Source organism: the organism of the source record quoted next, unplaced genomic scaffold (assembly GCF_019419815.1).
Source record: "Pyrus x bretschneideri cultivar Hongxiangsu unplaced genomic scaffold, Pyrus_bretschneideri_v1 Contig81, whole genome shotgun sequence".
In the NCBI taxonomy this organism is placed as follows: Eukaryota; Viridiplantae; Streptophyta; class Magnoliopsida; order Rosales; family Rosaceae; genus Pyrus; species Pyrus x bretschneideri.
This window is the reverse complement of record NW_025999822.1, coordinates 1,224,591-1,244,788: the sequence shown is the minus strand read 5'-3', so window position 1 is coordinate 1,244,788 and position 20,198 is coordinate 1,224,591. Positions and strand designations below refer to the sequence as shown.

General features: G+C 36.4%; 4 protein-coding genes, 2 long non-coding RNA genes and 1 pseudogene across 9 annotated transcripts; 3 read left to right on the top strand and 4 right to left on the bottom strand.

Annotated features, from left to right (window-relative positions):
- Positions 1-414: 414 nt before the first annotated feature.
- LOC125473285 lies at positions 415-1,102 on the bottom strand (annotated as a pseudogene).
- A 2,064-nt stretch (positions 1,103-3,166) lies between these two features.
- LOC103956559 (protein ENHANCED DISEASE RESISTANCE 2-like) lies at positions 3,167-5,381 on the top strand (the record flags this gene model as incomplete). Its single annotated transcript, XM_009368571.3, is given in 4 exon segments — positions 3,167-3,284; positions 3,287-3,616; positions 3,619-4,093; positions 5,024-5,381. Coding segments are annotated over 4 exon segments (924 nt in total), but the record flags the coding sequence as incomplete, so codon positions are not given.
- A 726-nt stretch (positions 5,382-6,107) lies between these two features.
- On the bottom strand, positions 6,108-6,997 carry LOC125473295. Its single transcript, XR_007255204.1, has 2 exons — positions 6,773-6,997; positions 6,108-6,462 (listed from the first exon to the last, which is right to left on the bottom strand). It is a non-coding gene; the product is annotated as an uncharacterized LOC125473295 (long non-coding RNA).
- A 2,325-nt stretch (positions 6,998-9,322) lies between these two features.
- LOC125473293 lies at positions 9,323-10,198 on the bottom strand. Its single transcript, XR_007255201.1, has 2 exons — positions 10,012-10,198; positions 9,323-9,585 (listed from the first exon to the last, which is right to left on the bottom strand). It is a non-coding gene; the product is annotated as an uncharacterized LOC125473293 (long non-coding RNA).
- A 905-nt stretch (positions 10,199-11,103) lies between these two features.
- Positions 11,104-14,041, top strand: LOC103956560 (molybdopterin synthase sulfur carrier subunit). Of its 4 annotated transcripts, XM_048575856.1 has the most exons (3): positions 11,129-11,259; positions 12,709-12,841; positions 13,372-14,041. In XM_048575856.1, the coding sequence occupies exons 2-3, from the start codon at positions 12,831-12,833 to the stop codon at positions 13,733-13,735; spliced, it is 375 nt and encodes a 124-aa protein (XP_048431813.1). In that variant the 5' UTR covers positions 11,129-11,259; positions 12,709-12,830; the 3' UTR covers positions 13,736-14,041. The 4 variants fall into 4 exon arrangements, with proteins under 4 accessions (XP_009366847.2, XP_009366848.2, XP_048431813.1 ...); XM_009368572.3 differs by lacking the exon at positions 12,709-12,841 and having other exon boundaries at positions 11,104-11,259; XM_009368573.3 differs by lacking the exon at positions 12,709-12,841 and having other exon boundaries at positions 11,112-11,259; positions 13,366-14,041.
- A 176-nt stretch (positions 14,042-14,217) lies between these two features.
- Positions 14,218-16,176, top strand: LOC103956561 (heavy metal-associated isoprenylated plant protein 8). The gene is given in 5 exon segments (XM_009368576.3): positions 14,218-14,635; positions 14,857-15,035; positions 15,159-15,252; positions 15,507-15,681; positions 15,683-16,176. Coding segments are annotated over 5 exon segments (699 nt in total). The 5' UTR covers positions 14,218-14,529; the 3' UTR covers positions 15,828-16,176.
- On the bottom strand, positions 16,116-19,313 carry LOC103956562. Its single transcript, XM_009368577.3, has 2 exons — positions 18,405-19,313; positions 16,116-16,427 (listed from the first exon to the last, which is right to left on the bottom strand). The coding sequence occupies exons 1-2, from the start codon at positions 19,311-19,313 to the stop codon at positions 16,296-16,298; spliced, it is 1,041 nt and encodes a 346-aa protein (XP_009366852.1). The 3' UTR covers positions 16,116-16,295.
- Between the last annotated feature and the right edge of the window lie 885 nt (positions 19,314-20,198).

Below are 20,198 nucleotides of genomic sequence, written 5' to 3'. Positions count from 1 at the left end.
ATAATTGGAGCAGCCACTGAAACAATCTGAGACCCAGCCCCCTTTTCTTCAGCCATCTGTCCGCTCCGGTGTTGACTGACACAAGACTCGGCAGAAAAACAAACAGCAGCAGGGAAGAGATCTAGAACACGTGGGACGAAGCAACAGGGCAGTAACCACCAATCTGGGGCTCGCTGCAATGGGTCAGGGAATGGGCAGCAACAACCCTAGGGTTGCTCGCTGCAATGGATCAGGTATACGGCAGGAAAAAAAAAAATAGGGTTCGGTGTTTCTTTCTAATCTGGCTCTTGATACCAAGAAGAAATAATGCTTTTCAATAATAATTGTATTTCATCTTAAAACAGGTATATATACAACCCTATACAAATATGGGAAAGAATAAGGGAAGAATAATTACATCCTAAACTAGGAAACTTAATATAGTAGGAATCCCATAATTACAGGAATCCTAATACAAGTCAACAGGTCCAAAGAAAATAATCTCTCCTCAACTTCCTTCCCATGTTTAGCATTACCGTAAACCCTACAAGCACCGAAAAGAAAGGCCCCCATACCCAGAATTTGGCTCCATTGGCATACGTCTAATCAGCTCGTCAGCATCATTTAGAAGCCCAGAGCGTCCCAGAAGACCAACCATGCATGAATAGTGATCCAACCTAGGCTCAATTCCATAAACTTGAGGCATAATGTTGAAGTCATTCTTCCCCTCCTCGACAAGCCCCGAGTGACTACAAGCACTTGGCAAATGTGTGAAGGTGACATGATCAGGCTCCCCACCTTCTTTAAGCATGCTTTCAAAGAGCTTCATTGCTTCACTCCCATACCCATGCATAGCATAGGCTGCAAGCATCGCATTCCAAGCTACTTTGTCCGGATTATTTACCTCCTCGAAAATCTTAAGCTGAGTAAGTTAGTCTCCCCAACTTTGCATACAAATCCAGCAGTCCGGTTGCAATTGTGACATTTTCAGTCAGACCACATTTCACAATCATACCATGGATACACTCTGCCAGTTTCCGCATACAATCTGCCAAAAACTAAAAGCTTGCTTCTCCTTTCACACATTTGCTTCTTCTTTAGCTTGCCCTCATTCTCACTACTCTGTGTTTGGTCTGTCTCCAGTTTGGTTCCTAGTATATGGTTTTGACTTGTACTTTTGAGTTGTATGACTTGGTTGTGTTAGAAACATTGACATAAAACAAAAATGAAAAAGGAAGAAAAGACTATGGTTGTTTGAATTATATTACTTTTATAACATGGGAATACTGTAATGATTAGGTTTTGGTCTGTATGATATTTGTATTATAGGTACGAGATAAAGAGATGTTTAAATTTGTCCATATGACATTTGTATTATTGGCACAAAACGTTACGCTGATAGTATACTCATGTAATGTAAGTTACTCTGTTTAATCATTTAAACCAATGAGTTGGACAGGACCAAATAAAAAAGGTCAAATTGGATTGAATTGCTTTGGTTCTAAGTGTCATTCAATTATTAAACTGGATCGGTTATATGATATCAACTCATCATACTCATACTTTAGTATGAACATACCACTTACGTCAATCGTTAAATAGTCAGTCAAAATGTATTATATGTAGTGTTTTGAGTTGCTTTTAAGAGTATTGTCACCACTTCAAGATCTTTACAAGACTTGGGTAAAAATTATTTTGACTAAAGCTCATGGACATTTACCTTCGGTTCCCTCGAAGACAACTTATATAGTTAACGAAATTATTTATCCCATTTGTCTAAGCATCTTAAAATTATGAATATACACATGAAAAAGAGTTAATACACGCACGCAACACATAACGCAAATGCGTTTTGGTACATACTTCTTTTTAGTGGCATTTCCTCATAAGAAGAAAAAAAAAAAAAAAAAAAAACAATCTGGTGATATTATTTGTGCCATTTTCCTTAATTTTAATCAAATGATTTCTTCCAAAATAAAAATTTTCAAAAGAAAACTAATGAAAAAGTTTAAAATTTTTTAGTTTAACGATAAGTACAAAATAAATAGTAAAATGAATAATATTAGGATTAACTTTTTAATGTAAAAATGTGATTTTTCGTTATAATAAACAGTACCGGAAGTTTTTCGTTAAAATTGACTATTTCAAACCATGGAAAATAGAAAGCATAATTTACCGAAATCAAAATATATATGGAAAATAGAAAAGCATAATTTACCAAAAGCAACACAAGTTCAAGGACCAGGCTCTCCCTCCCCAAAATATTCAGACTGCAAAACCCTAATTTCTGATTCCTATTTGCTAATCTGTATAATTAGGGTTTGCAAGCTCAGCATTGCCCAAATTTCTCCCCAGAAACTCAAGGTTAGAGTTTTTCTTCCTTATCTCTGAGCATCTGGTCATGCTTATTTATTATTTGATTACAAAAGTTTAATTGGATTGGGAAAGGTGTAAATTGCTTATCTTTTTGCTTCAATTTGGTTATATAATGTGTTCGCAATTTTGGCTGATTGATTCACATTTTTGCCTTGGTTTGGTTTTGTTTGGCTCAAAATCTTTTAAGTTCAGCTGGAAATTGGATTCATTTGCGTGGGATTATTTAATTACTTTGTTTAACAGTTAAATAATTGGGGAGGAAAGACAAGGAAAAAAACTATCGAGATATTAGACGATTGCTCTGGATTTTTCTTTCTGTTGTAAATAAGAACAGGGTGAGGAGGTAAGGAGGGTTGGTGCATTAGCACACCAGGGAAGAGGGTGCAGGGAAAAATAACTTCTTTGGAGAAATATAGGTTGATCTGTGGCGGTGAAAATGTTATATGTGGCAATAGCATCTGGCAATCCGCGTTCTCAAATCCTTTTGTATGAATTTCGAAGGGTATGAAGAATAGTTGTGTGATTATCAGAAAGAGCTTGTTGTTTCAGCATAGTTACAGGAGTACAAAATACCTTCACTCTGATTCTTGGGGCACTTATCTTGGTTATGGTCTATAGTATAAACTATAAGGTATTTGTAGAATTTGCAATTGCCAGGATAATATGGCCATATTTATTGGTTGTGTATCCACAACACAAATTGAACTGTAATTCAGGAAAACAGCTATACTCTTTTCGTATTTATCTTGTTTTCTCTTATTATGTGATAGACTTACTTCAAAGGAAAATCTCGTATGGACAGCAGTGGTGAAAGAAGGAGCTTGAATGGATAGAGAGAGTGAGATTAGAAGGAGCTGTTCCACTTCTTGATCCGGACAATTGCCGAAATGGTTGGGCTTCTCCACCTGGATACAAGTTCTTGTTTAGAGGTCAGACTACTTGTCAACCAGGGTTAAAGTTCCTGCTGGTGAATATCTTCTAAAGTCTCTTGGTTTCGATTGGATTAGAAGTTCGACAAAGATTGGGGAGGTCTTAAAGCATCCAAGTAGTCGTGTTAAGAAGGCTATTGAGGAAGAGTTTCCAACAGGTGATAAGCCTTTCGTTTGGGCTTTCAATCTTCAAGTTCCGAGTAAGGATAATTATAGTGCTGTGGCGTATTTTACTACCAGAGAGCCTATTCTGGAGGGGTCTTTGATGGACCAGTTCTTGAAAGGTGATGATGGGTTTAGGAATTCGAGGCTTAAATTGATTGCCAACATTGTCAAGGGCCTTGGATTGTGAGGAAATCAGTTGGGGAGCAGGCCATATGCATAATTGGGCGTGCCCTTTCTTGTAATTATTGTGCATCAGATAGTTTCTTAGAAGTAGACGTGGATATTGGGTCTTCCATGGTTGCAAGTGCAATAGTTCATCTTGCATTTGGTTATATCACAACTCTGACCGTTGACCTTGCATTTCTCATCGAGAGCCAAACTGAATCAGAGCTTCCAGAACAACTTTTAGGTGCTGTAAGATTCTCTGAACTAGACCCTGCGGTGGCAAGGCCAACTGAACCATATCTTGGTAGGAGTACTGGCAGTTTGCAGTCTAATCTGCCTACACGATTATGGAAGTCAATTGGGCAGGGATTTTCCCACATGCTTCATCCAGGTGACCATGAAAATGGCTCTAGCTTGGGCTCACCACGTGTTAATGGGATTGGAGACAATGAAAGCAGTTCCATAGAGATTAAGAAATGGTAAGTTCTTCTGACCAGTGGTCACCTTGATATTTTTTTTTTTTCATTTTGCATGATGTGGCGTTTCTGCCATGGAAGAAACGTCATCAAAGTGCTTCCTCATCATAATTATCTTTTGTTTTGAAAGAAACTTTCAAACAAATTCAAAGAAATTTGTAATCTTTTTCCTGCATGCAGCTTAAATTGCTTCTTTTTTCTTTTTTCTTTCTGTCCTCTTGTTTTCCCTGTTTCTTGTTCCTATCATTAGGAAATTTGTTCTGCAGGTTGGAATGTGTAATCATACTGTGGCCTGTCCAGTACATTGTCTTCACCTTTTGCCCCATATGCTCCCTTTATCTTAAACAAACAATAAACTATTTCTTTCTCGAAGTCTGAATCAATGTTGCTAACAATTAGGATCTAATTTCTGGTGGCATTGTGCAAAATAAGAAATTTTATGGCATCATTTATTTGCTCGTTGTCAAATGATACACTCAAGGAATGACAATGTATCCATGAATGCTGCTCAGGTAGACGTAAATGATATTTGAACTCGGATTTAAGCTTTTGAATAGACACACATTTTAAATTTGCACAAAAAATATGGACTATGGTCCTCTGGATCTTGCGGGATATCTTGCACAGAGGCGAATTGGGCCTGTCTGCTTTATATATGTCAAGTAGTTGATGACGGGGTGTGAAGAAACCTTTCTTTTTCCTTTAGTGGGTGTAATGTTTATATTTAATTTTTCAGGGACTAAGATTAAGATTTTGATGTTTACATGTCTAACGAAAGACAGCCATAGTAATATTTTGTCGATCTTTTTGGTCAAGTAAACTTTTGCGGATGATACTATTCGCACCTTGATTGCATCTATTTTTATGTACATTATCACCTTTGTTTTACAGAGTCATATTGACCTACAACCCTGGATATGGTTATACTTGCAGATAGTCAAGTGAAATGTGATGGCGACAAAACTAAGTGATTCGAATTTGTTGAAGCATCACGGATCTAACTTCTCTATATCGACTGTTTCACTTGTGTCATTGTCTTGGATTCTCCGGCGCTATGGGATGGGAACTGATGTCCTAATTCCAGTTGGCAAGATATTCAATGATCAACTTTTTAATTTTTATAGGTACAATTCTTTTGATTTTCTTTTCTATATGTATATTTAAACGAGTGTATAGAATAGAGTCCCTCTGTGTAAAAAGTTATATCAGTACCAGTGTGTATCTAGATTCCCCTTCATTGGATATTCTCTTCCATCGGGCAATGATTATAGCGTTTCAATTTTTTTTCTCATTGAGAATTATTTATCCTTCGAATTACATTTAGGGAATACAATTTTTGTTTAAAATTTCAGGTGTCCAAAGATCCTCTACCAAGTAACCGAAACGTTGATTGTTTTAACGTTTGCAACACTTGTTTCTTCATCTAAAATGTCGAGGAAAATTTTTGGGCCTGTATGTGTTGTAGTGAAAGTACTCGTTGTTTTTCCCTCGGTTTTTGTAGAAGTTTAAAGAAGTGCAATCTCAAACTGATGTGCAGCTAATGGAATTTACAAATATAGAGTTTGTTTGAAGTTGCTTTTAAAATGACTAAAAGTACTATTTAATAAAATGTTTTTGGACTTCAAAAGCACTTAAAATCTTAAATACTTTATGCGCGAAGCATCAGTTATATGCTTTTTGTATGAAGCAAAAAAATGCTTATCCAAAATTTACTGGCATTTTGGCTTCAAAATTATTTTCACCAAAAACAGTTTCAATTATTTTAAAAACACTTCCAAATGAATAGATTCCGTAAAACCAGTGGATTCCGAAACAGTTAATTTCTTGTGATCAAACAGTACATGAGCAGTAGCATCACATACGCAGAGAAAGCAACAATTTGTGCCAATGGTTTTTCCAAGATTTAAAAAACCAATGGCTTACCCATCTGTGCCAACCCTTTTACTATATTTGTCAAGAATGTTTCGAACTCAACCTACACAATCGCCAAATCACAATTTCCACAACAGTAATAAGCTTCTGAAGAATCAAGACCACTTTCGCACTACCAAACACAAGAATATACAGCTCCTTCAAAGTTCACAAATCAAAGGGCTTCCCAAAACCACAGAACTGTTTTGCAAACTCGGAAAAACAGTTGATAAGTTTAGAATACCCAGATCAAATACCTTTAATAAAATGCGATGATTTACAAAACCCACCACGCAAAATGTGCACAAAAGACCAAGCCTTGAAACGGGAACTTTGGGATTCAATCCAAAAACACTTCGTCAATGAACTTAACAAGTTCAGGGAATTTCCTGGATTCAGGGAAAATTCCAACTTTGTAGGCGTCAACCTTGAGGTAATGAAATTAGGTTCCTGAAAGATAACTGAATCAAAGTAATTAGGGTTTTGCAGGCATGGAACTTACTCACCTATTAACAATTGTATTAGGGAAATAAACAGGTCAAAAAAGACTTGATTAGAACTATAAAATGTAAGAAAATATGAAGGGAAATATGCCTTATTGGGGAATTTGTTAAGAAATGTGGGTGAATGAAATCAATCTGGACTCAGATATGGCCAAGGCCAATCTAACATTAGGGTTTTCTTTTAGGTCAGAAAAGAGAAATAAACGCAAATCAACAGATCAATGTACTTGAATTTGTATTTGCATAAAAACCCAAATCAGTGAAATACCTGAGTGTGACGGAGGCATATGCTGTGCTGCGAAGAAGATCGCTGGAGGAAGCAGATGGCTATGAATCAATTGAATCCTCAATGTCTTCTGGGAAACTCAGCAGTAATGTGGAGAGAGACACGGACGGAAGGAAAGGAATTGGGGGGAGTAAATAGATGGAGGTCTGTATATCCCATGTGTGATTTGGAGAGTGTGATGGTAGTACTGTTGAAAATGAAGCAATGGGAAATACCACTATTAGAGCAAGGTTTTATTTAAGAGACGTAGTCAAATTAAGATTTGATAGGATTTTAATAGTCAGGTATAGTCGATTAGAGTTTAAAAAGAGGATTTTAAAATATTATGAAAACATGGTGTAGTTAAATTAGAATTTAAGAGGATTTTAAAGAATATACCCAAATCAGAGTAGTTAATTAAGAGTTTAAAGAATGCATTCAAATCTAGGTATAGTGAGAATGTCAAAGATTTATTAGGATTTTAATGGTTGAAGGATTTTGAGGGATATGAGAGTGGGTGGATAAATACAAAGTGCCATCAAGAATCCAATCCTACACCATGTGATTTCTTTTCACGTTCATCACATAAGCGGAACAGTCTTCGTATCTCATCTTCCTCTATCGCCACAAGGTTTCTTCTCAATTTGTATAATTCTTTTATGTTTTATTGTTTCACAGATTACTGCTCTATTGGTACTTATACATTGCATGTATATTAGGTTTTCTCTTTATACATGCTTTTTTAACCAGTCAACATGAAGTTTGGATATTTTACTTCAAATAATTGAAAGGGGATTGAATAAATTTAATGAGTTTTTATTGTTTACTAATATATACCCTGTGGTATGTGAGAATTCAAGAATTGTTCTTTTTTATTGGAAATATATTTGGGTTTAATTCTTAATTTGTGTTTAGTTTTCCAATGTCATTGTTTGGTTAATTGAGGTATTTTGTTGCTTTATTAACACATTGCATATTATAATGATTTGAATGGCTTTTGTTAAGTCCTGAATGGTTTTTGTTATTGCTACTGCTTCCAACATGCTAGTAATTAGAAATGGGAGACAAACAACAAGAAATTGGAAAAGTGAAGGCCAAGAGCAATTATAGAGCTTGGATTGTAGAAGAGAGCAAAGTGTTGTTACAATTGCTCGTTGGGATGTGGATTTTTGTGTTTGAATTTGTTCATCTCATTGGGGTAGTGATTTCAGATTATCGTGGGGTTGTGCTGATTTTGTTATTTGTATGCTTCCATCTGCAGAAAACTATGAGTGCTTTGTCGTAGTTAGAATTGGCTTCTTTGGCTGAAGCATCTAAGAAGTTGGAGCCCCTGAGATAAGCTATTGTGCATATCACAAAATGTATTAGCTGCTTGTAATCTTGATTTGGAATTCATGTATGTACTTGGTGGGTGGGAAGGATCATCTCATGATTCAAGAATACTAAATGATGCTTTGACACGAAGGAATGGACTTAAAGTGCCACAAGGTATCAAATTATTATTTATCATTTTTATTATTATTTAATTTCTCATTAATCCATTGAGTTGCATACTAAAATATATATTATCAGGTAAATCTTTTTTTTTTTTTTTATAGTAGATTGTGGATTTCCAAATAGACGTTAGTTCTTAGCTCCTTATCAAGGAATCCGATATCATCTCCAAGAGTATAGTGGTTCGGATCGTGAGCCTAGAAATGAAAAAGAGTTATTCAATCTTCGTCAAACTTCTTTAAGAAATGTCCTCGAGAGGATATTTGATATTTAAAAATCGCGATTCCTAATTTTAAGGATTGCACCTCCATTTCCATATGCAACACAAGCGGAGGTAGTATTAGTTTGTGCAACAGTGCACAATTTGCTTCGCAAGGAGTGTAGATCGGATGAGCTTCCTATTGAACTAGATGATGAATCTTCTTCATCTCCACCATTGTCAGTTTCTAAAGGAGATTTGACCAAGATTTTCAAACACAAGAACAACAACAAAATATTGCTAATGAATGGAGATGTAATATAGCTTTGGACATGTGGAGAGATGCCCATAATGATAACAATGTGAATGGAGGATAATGAGTCAAAAATAATTCTAGTGTGGTAATGATGAATTTCTGGTGATGTTCTTGTAATGTTAGGTTTTGTGGCTCCGCAAAAAAGAAAGAAGAAAATATTACTTGTAATGATGAATTTCTGATTAATATAAGGTTTTCTAGCTATGTTTGAAACTTGGAATTTTGGAATTTCATCTGATTGCTTAGCTACTACGATTACTTTATTATTCTATGTATTTGAGTTCATGATTGTGCTTGCTAATACTGGGATGCGTTTGTTACACCGAACTATCTCAGACTGGACTAGCTTCAAGGACTAAGATGGACTGACTTAGTGAAGCGTTTGGTGCAGTGCCGGATTAAGAAGCAAGATAATAAAAATAGTACTATTCACAACACCAAGTTTGAGAACACAAGTTTTAACTTGGGATATTTGATAAATCCATAACATTTATGTGTTCCACGCCACCAAGTTTAAAACAAAAAAAATTAGATTAATCAGCTCACCATAAAGATTGAACTTTACTAAACTGTAAAATTGAGAAGTAAAAATCTAGGTCATATTATTTTGTTGACAATAAAATCATACAACCTTAGATATAATCATACAACAAACAAAGAGGGAAACAAATTAAAAACCTTAATCAGGTAGAAAAATAGAATGAACTAGCATAAAACGCAACAACTCCAGAAGTGTAATCAGCAGGCAGCTTAATGGAAGCACTGAAAATCCCATGCTGATAGAGGTCCTTAGAAACAAATCCAGACCTTGCAAATATACATAGCCGCCAAAAACCAAACAAAGACAACAACTTTAAGATCAAAGACAACCCTTTCACATGATTCTCAAGACATAAACCTAAAAGGGAAACGATTACAAACCTGTTCGTTCGTCTAGTGAGAGATGGACGGATTTCCCATCTCTAAGGATAATCAAATTGTCAAGAAAAATAGCAGAAAAATTGAAAAAAAATGGGTAGCAATCAATTAAAAAACACACCCAATCACAAAACACAATCGCACCCAATTTTTGTGATAAAAATTCAAATTCAGAGACTTGGAACCCAAAACAACAAAATAGATAAAAAAAAAAACCAATAATATTTCAGATCTGCAAAATCAAATCGGAGAGGAGCAGGATGAGGACGAGCAGGACGAGGATGAGAGAGCAAGACTAGGATGAGGGAGCAGGACCTGCAAGACGAAGACGAGAAGCAGGACGAGCGAACTCTTTCAAAGACAGTCTTAGCAATCCTGTCATATTTGAGGGTGCTCGCTAAGAACTGTTAGCGAAGGAGATAGTCGGAGCCAGTCCGATTGAATCCTACTTAACTTAATCCCGCTGCCTAACAAACATGGGACTGGACTAACAATTAGTCCAGTCCAGTCCAATGAAAGCTTATGAGCCCAAACAAACACGCCCCAAATTTATTGTTAATTGATCTCCTTTGATTCAAAACGTTTATGTTTCTTTAGCATTATTTCATTTTATGTTATAAGATTCAACTAATAAATCCTAAGAAATCCATAGAAATCTATAATAGAAATCCACATAAATCTGTCGAAATTCATATAGAAATGAGAATCCTTAAAATCTTTTGAAATTTGTCACTTAAAAAAAGTCTATTAAAATCCCATAAAATCCAAATTGACTACACCTCCTAAATAGTTTGCCATTAACTAATGCTTATTGGGGTCAATGAAAAAAGGGGAATTGGGTTACATAGCCCATTTACAAACTCACTTACCAATATCCAGAACTTTTAAGGGGGTTGTCGAAATATGGACACATGCCATATATCATTATACAAGTTAAATGGTAATTGAAAAAAAACTTTTCTCTACTTGTACACCAGCGTATAACATACCTTCCCTTGTTTTGAGCACACTGAAAAATCACCTTTTTAAGAGAAGAGATCCTCATTTTTTTTTTTCCAAAAAATGGAGATTAGTTGTGGGACTTATACCATATCGAACTTCAACAATTCAAATTGTCTATTTTTCAAGTTATATCTCAAAGATTCTTGCAACATATTAGTCAATTGAAAATATTTGAGACATAAATGAGTTCAAATAAATTCATGAACACTGTATTTTGAAACATTAAAATTTTATTGTGACGGTTAAATTGAATTGAATTTTTATAAAAATAATATGCGAATCGAGTGTTAAAAAATAAATAAATCAGAAATAGAGAATATCATTTCTCTACACAACTTGTAGACAGCATGTCAAAAAATATAAACCCAAACCAAAACAAAACCAAAAAAAAAACCAATAAAAACTAAAAGCCCAAAAACCCAAACCCAACACGGAAGTGTCGAAAACAGGCACTGTCATCTTCTTTGTTTGTTTTTAGTTTATTTGGTCAAAACTCTCTTCCTGTTTAGCTTGTTCTTCTTGTTCTCTGCAATCTCTGAAACTTCTGAACGATTGGTGAAGGTAAAGCTTCTACGTCTTCCCATCATTTTTAAGCAAATATGAGATGGGTTTTACTTTTACTTTCTTTTCTCACAGATTCATCATCTGGGCATCCCCATAGAACCTTTTCTTTTTTTTTTTTTTTTTTTTGATCTTAAAAAGCACAATGCTTGTTTGCTGCTATCTCCTTTCAATTAATTTTTAAGTTTGTTTGTTGGTGGGTTTTTCTATTCGTGTTGTTTGAAACCAAAATACCAGTTAAAGTTCAAGTCCTTGTGTACTTCTTTCATCTGCCAAAACCAAGCTTTCCCTTTCTCACATTGGTACTTCATACTTGTTGCTTGTAGGACTAAAATTATACTGTGATTGTCTGAATTATTATTGTGGTTATTTTTAATTATCGTGATTAATTAATAAGGACTTGACTTGATATTCATGCCTCTGAATGTTTGTAATGGCTTATAGTTTACATCAAAATTTAGTGATTGAGGGATGGGAATGGGATAATCCAATGATATCTAGATTCACCTGTATGTATGTAATCTTCAACACGTGCTTTGAGTCATCATTGTCTCTTGGAATCTTACAGTCTTCAGAGGCGGTGTAGTTTAAAACTGGAGTTGCGAGAAACCCATTTTGAGGTTTGAGTTTGCATCCAAATTTTGTTGCATGCAATATCAAGTAAAAGTGAGGTTTCTAATTAGCTAATCCTCCACACCTGTGTGGAATAATTTGGAATTTTGTGTTATAGAAGTTGTCTGGCATTGAGTTAATTTCGTAGGAGTTCCAACTTTGTTTTGATTGATACATATACATGACATGTGCAAAGCTGTCCATTCTAGTTTCCTCAACATTGCTAGTTACAATCGGGCATATATTTTTTTTGTGAGCCAAATCGAAATCCTTGTATTTGGGGAAGTGTTACTCTATACGCACAACAAATTTTTTCGCAACTATCAGTGCCAATTGGTTTTTCGCTGTTGGGTTACTAACAGGTAGGGTAGGGTTATTACTATTCTTGCTGTTACATGAAAACTCAATGTTTGGGTTCTTGCGGAGGACACAGATACCCAAGAAACGTTCATCACTTAGGCATAGGTTATCCCAAAAGTAACTAAAACTTTCAAACCCTAGTTTTTGGGGGTTTCTGTTTATAGTTGCATCGTTGCTGAGATTGTTGATTTCTATCACGGATTCTATCAGATCTGTGTGGCTTGTTATCTGCTTTTGATTCTGTGGTTTTGATTCTTTGTTTCTATAGCTTTCTTAAAAATGAAGCTATCTGCTTTCTATTTGGTTGTGCTTGTGCACAATGGTTACTGCTAATCAGTTAGCCCTTACTCAGTCTCCAATTTCATCTTTAATTCCAAGTGTGTGTAATACCATATTTTTTTTTTTTATTTAACAAATGTGTTTAATACTATTACTGTAAAATTGGATAACTCAAATTATGTCACTTGGAATTTCCAGATGGACCTTTTGTTGGAGGGAAATGGAATAATGGGTTTGTTGATGGATCTATTCCCTGTCCTGATTAATTTTCCGAAGTTGAATGTGATGATGGTATTGTTGAGAACGCTGCTGTGATTCTGATGCTTATAAGGTGTTGAAAATACATGAGAAAGCTTTAATGACATTGATCATTGCTACTTTGTCTCCTTCTGCATTTTCAAACTCATAGTTCTCAGGAAATGTGATGATGGTATTGTTAACGATTTGCTAATGTCGCTAGAACTAGTATTAGAAAGGCCTGTTCTTGCTGTTGTGGCAATGGCAAAGATTTAGTTATCTAGAATTGTAAATCTGACATATTTCAAAGATATAGGCTCACAAATCCTGGGGGTAAGATTTGTTTATTCCAGATCTCGAAAAACGGCTGTGGATTAGTTGTCTGGCTAACGAGAAGACAATTGTGAGAATTGGATTCATGCTAGACTTTCTGAGGTCAAATCTATATAATTGTATGACTGATATTGGAATTGTTTAATTGCATTATCCTTGCCAGTCAATGTCAAACATGAGTTGTAGATTTTTCCTTTTTTGATAAGCATGAAAGAAATTAGTTTTTGTTTTTCCGCTGATTTCCATATCGTTTATCGGTTTTGATTAGTTATTGGTGTCTTAAAGTTGCAGCCAACATGCTTCACAACAACTAATTCATGAGGCAGGGTGTTCTGCAATGGATTTCAAACAAGAAGAGAGTAAGACGGTAACCATGGACTCTACCAGTCAGGGGATCGAGGGTTCATCTGTTAAGATAAAGGTGTTGCTCTTTGCCAGGGCTCGTGGTCTAACTGGCTTGAGTGATATGCCACTGGAGGTGTCCTCTGGTAGTACTGCCCTTGATTGTTTAGATAAGCTCATTGCCATGTTTCCAAGCTTGACAGAGATCCGCGGATGCATGGTGCTTGCTCTTAATGAGGCGTACACAGCTGATTCTGCAGTCGTTAAAGACAAGGATGAGTTGGCCATAATACCTCCGATAAGTGGTGGCTGAAGGCATCTCATATAACCAACAACTGCAAGGAGGTCCATATATTCTAAACCTTGAATAGTTATAGAAGGTTGTTCATAGTTATCGTTGAGCTCATACGCGTGCAAGTACATCTACGAAGCCAAGTCTTGGATATCTTTTTTGATAGGTGAAACCTCGAGTACCAACAATCGTTATTGTCGACATTTGGTAGTTAATAAAGGAGGAGAACATAAGCACATAATTTTAGCTTCTTGGGAAATGTATGATGTTGTGGTATGTGTACAAAACAGTAGTACCAACAAAATTATCTGCCCCTTTTTTTGGAAAGTGCAGATGCATCTGCTAAGGCTGCAGCAGTTGTGCCTAGTAATTTGATGACCAAAGTTCATGTTTTAAACCTAGATCGGAATGTTGTACCACTCTACACTGTCACACGGGCCATGAACAATTAACCACATAAAAAGGCATGCGAAAGATTATTAACCACATAAATAGGAACTATTATCTTCCACTTGGTAAGAGTAAATATCCATAAATGAAATAATGTAACCTATAAAAGAGTTAAAAGACTTCTTAAACCACAATTTATCATTAGTTTATGGACACTCAATGTCCTATTCTTAACGGAATTACATATTAACTTCAAGAACAAAGTTTCCAACCATAAATCATCCATGTTTGGTAATCCTCAAGCGGCTTGTACCTGAACTGTTTAAGATCATTCTTCCTTAGCACTCAAAAGTCTTGAATTCGATTCCTCCCTTTCCCAGCATCGTTTGTGTCAAAAAGGGGATTCCTGGCAACCCATCTTCAACATGACAGAGAGAAATAACAATTCCGGTAAAGAAATTGTGTTGAAAGTATTAATGCATTGTGAAGGATGCCAAAGTAAGGTTTCCAAGTGTTTGACAAGTTTTGAAGGTAAAAATTCTTATACAAATATCTCTGTTCTTTTTACTGTGCATCTAAATTATAATATACTGAGCTAACGGAAGACATGAGGCAAAACAGAGCGCAGTGACGTTCTAAGATTCATATGGCCGACCCACTTAGTAGGATAAAACTTTGTTGTTGTTGTTGTATTTCAATAGTATAGTGCACTTGCATGCATAACTTTTGGAGATTTTCTTTTGATTGATTAGGTGTTGAAGAGGTTGTGGTTGATTACCCAAATCATAAAGTGACTGTGAAGGGGCAGAAAGCCGACCCTCTAAGGGTTTTGGAGAGAGTACAAAACAAGTTTAGTAGAAACGCTGAACTCATATCTCCAATACCAAAACCAGAAAACAAACAGAAAAAGGAGCCCGAAAAGAAAGAAGCGGTACGTTTTTTATTTAAACGATATTCTAATCCATCTGGTCTAAATTACGGGGAGAAGCATTCATTTTTTATACCGATATATATTAGTATTACCGTTGTCTTGTTTTTGGGACTGGAAATGTAGGCTCCGCCTCAGGTGAAAGTTGTGGTTCTCAAAACGTTAATGCATTGCGAAGGCTGTGCAATTGACATTAAGAAATACCTGGAGAAAATAAAAGGTAAATCCCTATTGGAAAGGATGCGCAACTGCTGCTTCATGTTATGTATCATCAAAATCGGAAATCGTTTGTTCGTTTAACCTAAATAGTTCATTTTTCTGTTGTTCTTAATTCGGAACAAGAAATACCATTTCTCTTGTCGTCTATAGAAAACAAGATTTTAGTAATGAATGAGAATAAAACACAGGGACGACGGACGAGTTTAGGGATCATTGGTGAAATTAACCGGCTCGTTTTTCTTTGGCATATTGTAGGTGTTCTAAGTGTAGAAGCGAATATGGAGAGCTCAAGGGTAAGAGTGAGGGGAATAGTTGAAGCAGCAAAGCTGGTGGAATACATAAAGAAGGAATTCGGGAAGCATGCTGAGATAGTGAAGCAAGAACAAGGTGAGGAGAAAGGGCAAGGAAAGGACAAGGCAGATAACAGGGCAAGAGGACAAGGTTAATAATAACAAGCAGCGCCCAGAAGGAGGAGGAGAATGCGTATTCCAATATCCACCTCAGTATTCAACTCAGCACATTTACCCTTGTCAAACATTTAGTGATGAAAACCCTCTTGCCTGTTCCACAATGTAAAAACCGATAGTAAAATTTAGGAATGCAACTCTTTCCTCCTTTCAGTTTCGGTTTGTCCATGAACGAAGCGATTTTCGGTAAACAAAAAGGTTCATAAGATTCATCTGTAGAGCCGGCTCAAATAAGTGATTGATGCCGTATTAACTTGCATTAAGACTTGAGAGGGAGGGATTGGTATATTAAGAACACATTGACATTCCTCATTTTCGAAATTCCAATGGTGGGCATAAAAAGCACACCGAGAGAATTCCAATAAGGCGAAAAAGCATGCCACACAACAGGGAAAAGTAAAGTTAATACCAAATGGTAATCTTTGTCTGCATTTTACAGATGATTCTTAATTTCAGAGTTAATACATAACAGCCACAATTGTTTTTGATACAAACCAAGGCACAACAACGTAGTACTTTTAGCACGGTCATGGGCAAAGTACTTTCTTTTTCTATATACTTCACAACAAGAATCATTTTATCTCAAACCCATTACAGGCCATGGATTCACTCCAGCTGCTGGCAGCGAAGGTCGCACTGTAGGCACCCGCCTCACCACTGAAAATGCTTCATTGAGACGTGCAGCACGACTCGTGAACTGAGACACCTTCTGCAAAAATCGTTCAGTTATATATCCTTGGTTGGCCACTTCAACGTGTATCTCAAAACAGTAGAGCAAAAGATCACATTTGTAAAACCAAGTGCGTAACTCATATAACAAAATGAAATCCCACCACAAAACAATCATTTTTTTCTTACAACAACATGAATAAGGTTCTACCATTTTCCCACCCCTAACCTAATACCGCTTGAGCTAGATCTCACGGCCGAGACAAGGATCTGAAGAATAAGTAAATCCAACAAAACTTGTTCTTTTTAACCATTTCCTAAGATGCACGATGAGGTTGATTTTCACTGGCTTCACTTGAGGGTTTCTGCAACTTTTAATCCCAAATAAAAATTGCCAAAACAGGAAAATCACCTATAGCTCACTTGGCAAAGGCACTTTAAAGATAATGCAATCATGCAAAATATAAGGATTTCATTTCTTGTTAAACATTCACTAGCATGACTACCGTTCCTTTGATCAGTGATCACTGATCGTGCTGTATTTTTTTTACCTAGTATGGATTATGGCATCCAGGAACTCCAGGTAAAAGTTTCATAAAAGAGCTCTTTTACCTTTTTGCTAATTTTAAAGTATAGAATAAGTTAACAGACTTCATTAAGAGTCTATTTTGTTTCTAGTTTTATGTTTTCACGCAGAACTTTCTTACTGGCCTACATTAAGCAAGCTTTCACATGTTCTTCTAAAGAGATTACTTCTCTCTGTGTATAATTTTTTTTTTTTTTTTTTTTTTAATATTAGATTCACTGCAGCCATTAAAATATAGACTTGGCTTAAATAAAATTTCAAACATTTATACAGGTTTCTTCCCTTCACTTATAGAACCACACCAATCCCTAAAATTCATAAGTGAAGATGCCGCGGCAAATGAAAAAAAAAATTGCAGGTACATGAGCATTAAGATGCGCTGAGAGAAAAAAACAAATAGTGGATAGAGGCTAAAGCCAATTGGTGGAATCAAAATCAGTGGGTTGTGGCATCAGCATAGATCCTTGGATAGTCAACTTGCAGGGTATTAGTTTCTTTTCCTTGGATCTATGTTTTGTTTTGTTATGGGGAAAGGATAAGAGAATTAGTTTTTGCAGGACAGAGAGATTGGGGAACCACCTTTGTGTTAGTGTTCACAGCTTCCAAAACTGTTTGCTATCTAAATGTTTGTTTGTACAACGTTGACTACTTGTTCACCTCCACGTAAACTTTGGTAATTAATTTTTATCTTAATCAAATATCCTTTGTTTCCAAACCAATGAAACGAGAGAGAAAAAAAGTGATACCAGTAAGCAAACATAATATCATAATCTATCATGGAGAATACAATAAAAATAATGGATGAAGGTGATTAAACAGGATTTTAAAATCCTTTGCACCAGAAAATGTCGAGAACAAGCAAAACAGTCAGAGAAAAGTACTCCCAAATGATATCTTTAAGAAAAGTAATCAAGATTGAAAAGTACAAAAGAAAGATGTGAAATGGCAGCATTAAAATTTTGCTTTGCACAAATCGCCAAACGATCAAAGTCCCAATAAATTGGCAAACAAAAGCAAAGACATATCAGTATGAATCCTATTGCACTTGGGCAGGTTCCTTTTACTGGAATCCTGGTTTTTAATAATTTATTACGAAGTCCTGCGAATATGAAGAGTTTGATATAGTGGTTTCAAAAAGTAAACTAATGCAAACATACTGAGAAACGAGCTCAAATGTCTTTTGACTCAACTGATCACATGAGTTGCAAAAAGCTTCGGATTTCAACTTTTTAACTTTCCAAATAAATTACAAACACTACTGCATGAACAGACGCAAAAAAATTTATTACGCAAAATTATAGATTAAGCTTTTAATTGACAGCCATAACGTACAGACCACATAGTGATCTCAATGCAGGCATACTTAATATATTGCAATAACATGAAGTGAAAAAAATGATCACTATCCAATAATAAAGTGCAATAACTGACCTTATCATCCAGAGTAACCTTGAGCTGCAGGCTCTGGCTCTTCCGCTTCATCTTGCGCAATCTCCGCCCCAAGAACACCAAACCCATTACAGCTGCAGCGACGGACAAGGACCAAACAGGGCTTACCCTGAAAACACAATACTTTAAAACCTCAAATGGGACCTTCCACCACAGGATTGTCCTCTTCACTACCTCTTCACCGGATTTCACCTCCGATTTCTCTTCTTCAACTGCAGCACTTTGACTCTCAACTGACTGTCCTTCTTCTGGTTCATTGTCCAAGTTATTTCCACTTTCCAAACCACTAAAACCTATCTCGCTTTCCTTCGCAACCTTCTCAAATTTCACTGAAACCAGACTGTCGCCGCCTGAATCAGACCAGAACTTACCCAAATCCTTATCAAGGCTTCCGTTTTCCCCAATTTCTTCAAAGCTCACTCGGCCCTGAGCATCCAACCCAAATTTCCCAAAATTCTCGTCCACAGCTAACATTTCTCCAAAACCCTCAAAACCAACATGGCTTTTCTCATTTTCCACAAAACCCAATTCGTTTTTCCCCTCAAAATCATTACTTTTACGGTCATCGGACCGATCACTTGCCGAATCGGACCAAAACCCACCCGATTCTTTTCCGCCATAGCGAGTCACCGAATCCGGGTCAATCCAACTGGGGTTGTCCGACTCAACTGAACCCTCTTCGGCGACATCAACCACCCCCTTTCCATACCCAGACTTGTCATGATTATCGAGAGAGAAGTAATCAGGCCTGATCATACCCTCGGCGTGAACATCGATTCCCTCGAAGCTCCTGGGAGTTTGAACGGAGTCGTCCGAGTTAACCAGGGCAGGGTCGAAGCCGTGGAGCACCTCCCAGTCCTGCAACTCACCAACTTCTCCTCCTCCTTCCATGGCGGGAATTGATTGGCGGGTATTCGGAATCGGAGAAAATGATAAAAGCTCAATAGAAATAGTAGGAAATGAACAGAGCCTAGAGTAGGGAAGCTAACCCTAACCGTGAGCAAAGAAAAATGAGATTTCTTTTCCTTTTTGGCGTGTAGGACCGTGCACCTGCGTGTTGGATTGGCAACAAAATTCAAGCACGGAGAAAGACCGCTTTTATTGGTAAACCACACACAGACACAGGTACCCTTTTTACTCTCCCAATTCCCCAAAATCCCTAATTCCCAAATCCCTAATTCCAAACCCACCTCCTCTGTATTTGGATATTTTGAGCAGAGTGATGAGGGCTAAAGACGGTACCCTTCGTTGAAGCTGGGCCACCTGTGCCCTGTGGTGCTGAAGAATGGGGGGATAACACAGAGGATACAAGGAAGAGGTCAAGTTTGTAAATTTCAAATAGTTTTTTGGAAGCTTTGACTAATAGGATCGTGCCGCGTAATGGGGTAGAGTGGGATGAGGAGTGGTGGGAATACTGCCGCCCAAGGAGAGAATACGCGACACCAGTACAAGGATAGTTTTGAGATGTACTTTTCCTCCGGTTGAGATGATATTTTCCATCTCCTTTCCTCACATTTTCTTATTTTATTTATTTTTTGTTATAAAAAATTAATATAAAATATTAACATAATTCAACCATAATCATTTAGATAAAATGAAAAAAAAAAAAAAGGAAAAAAATGAAAACAAGATAATCGTACTCAAAGTTGAGGGGAGGTTGAGGACTGTATTAGTCAGTCATTTGCAATGTCGCATCACATAATAAATAAATAAAGACTCTCTACTTTATTTTTTGTGAGAAAGTAGAATAGTAAATGCATACGCCGACTTGTTAGA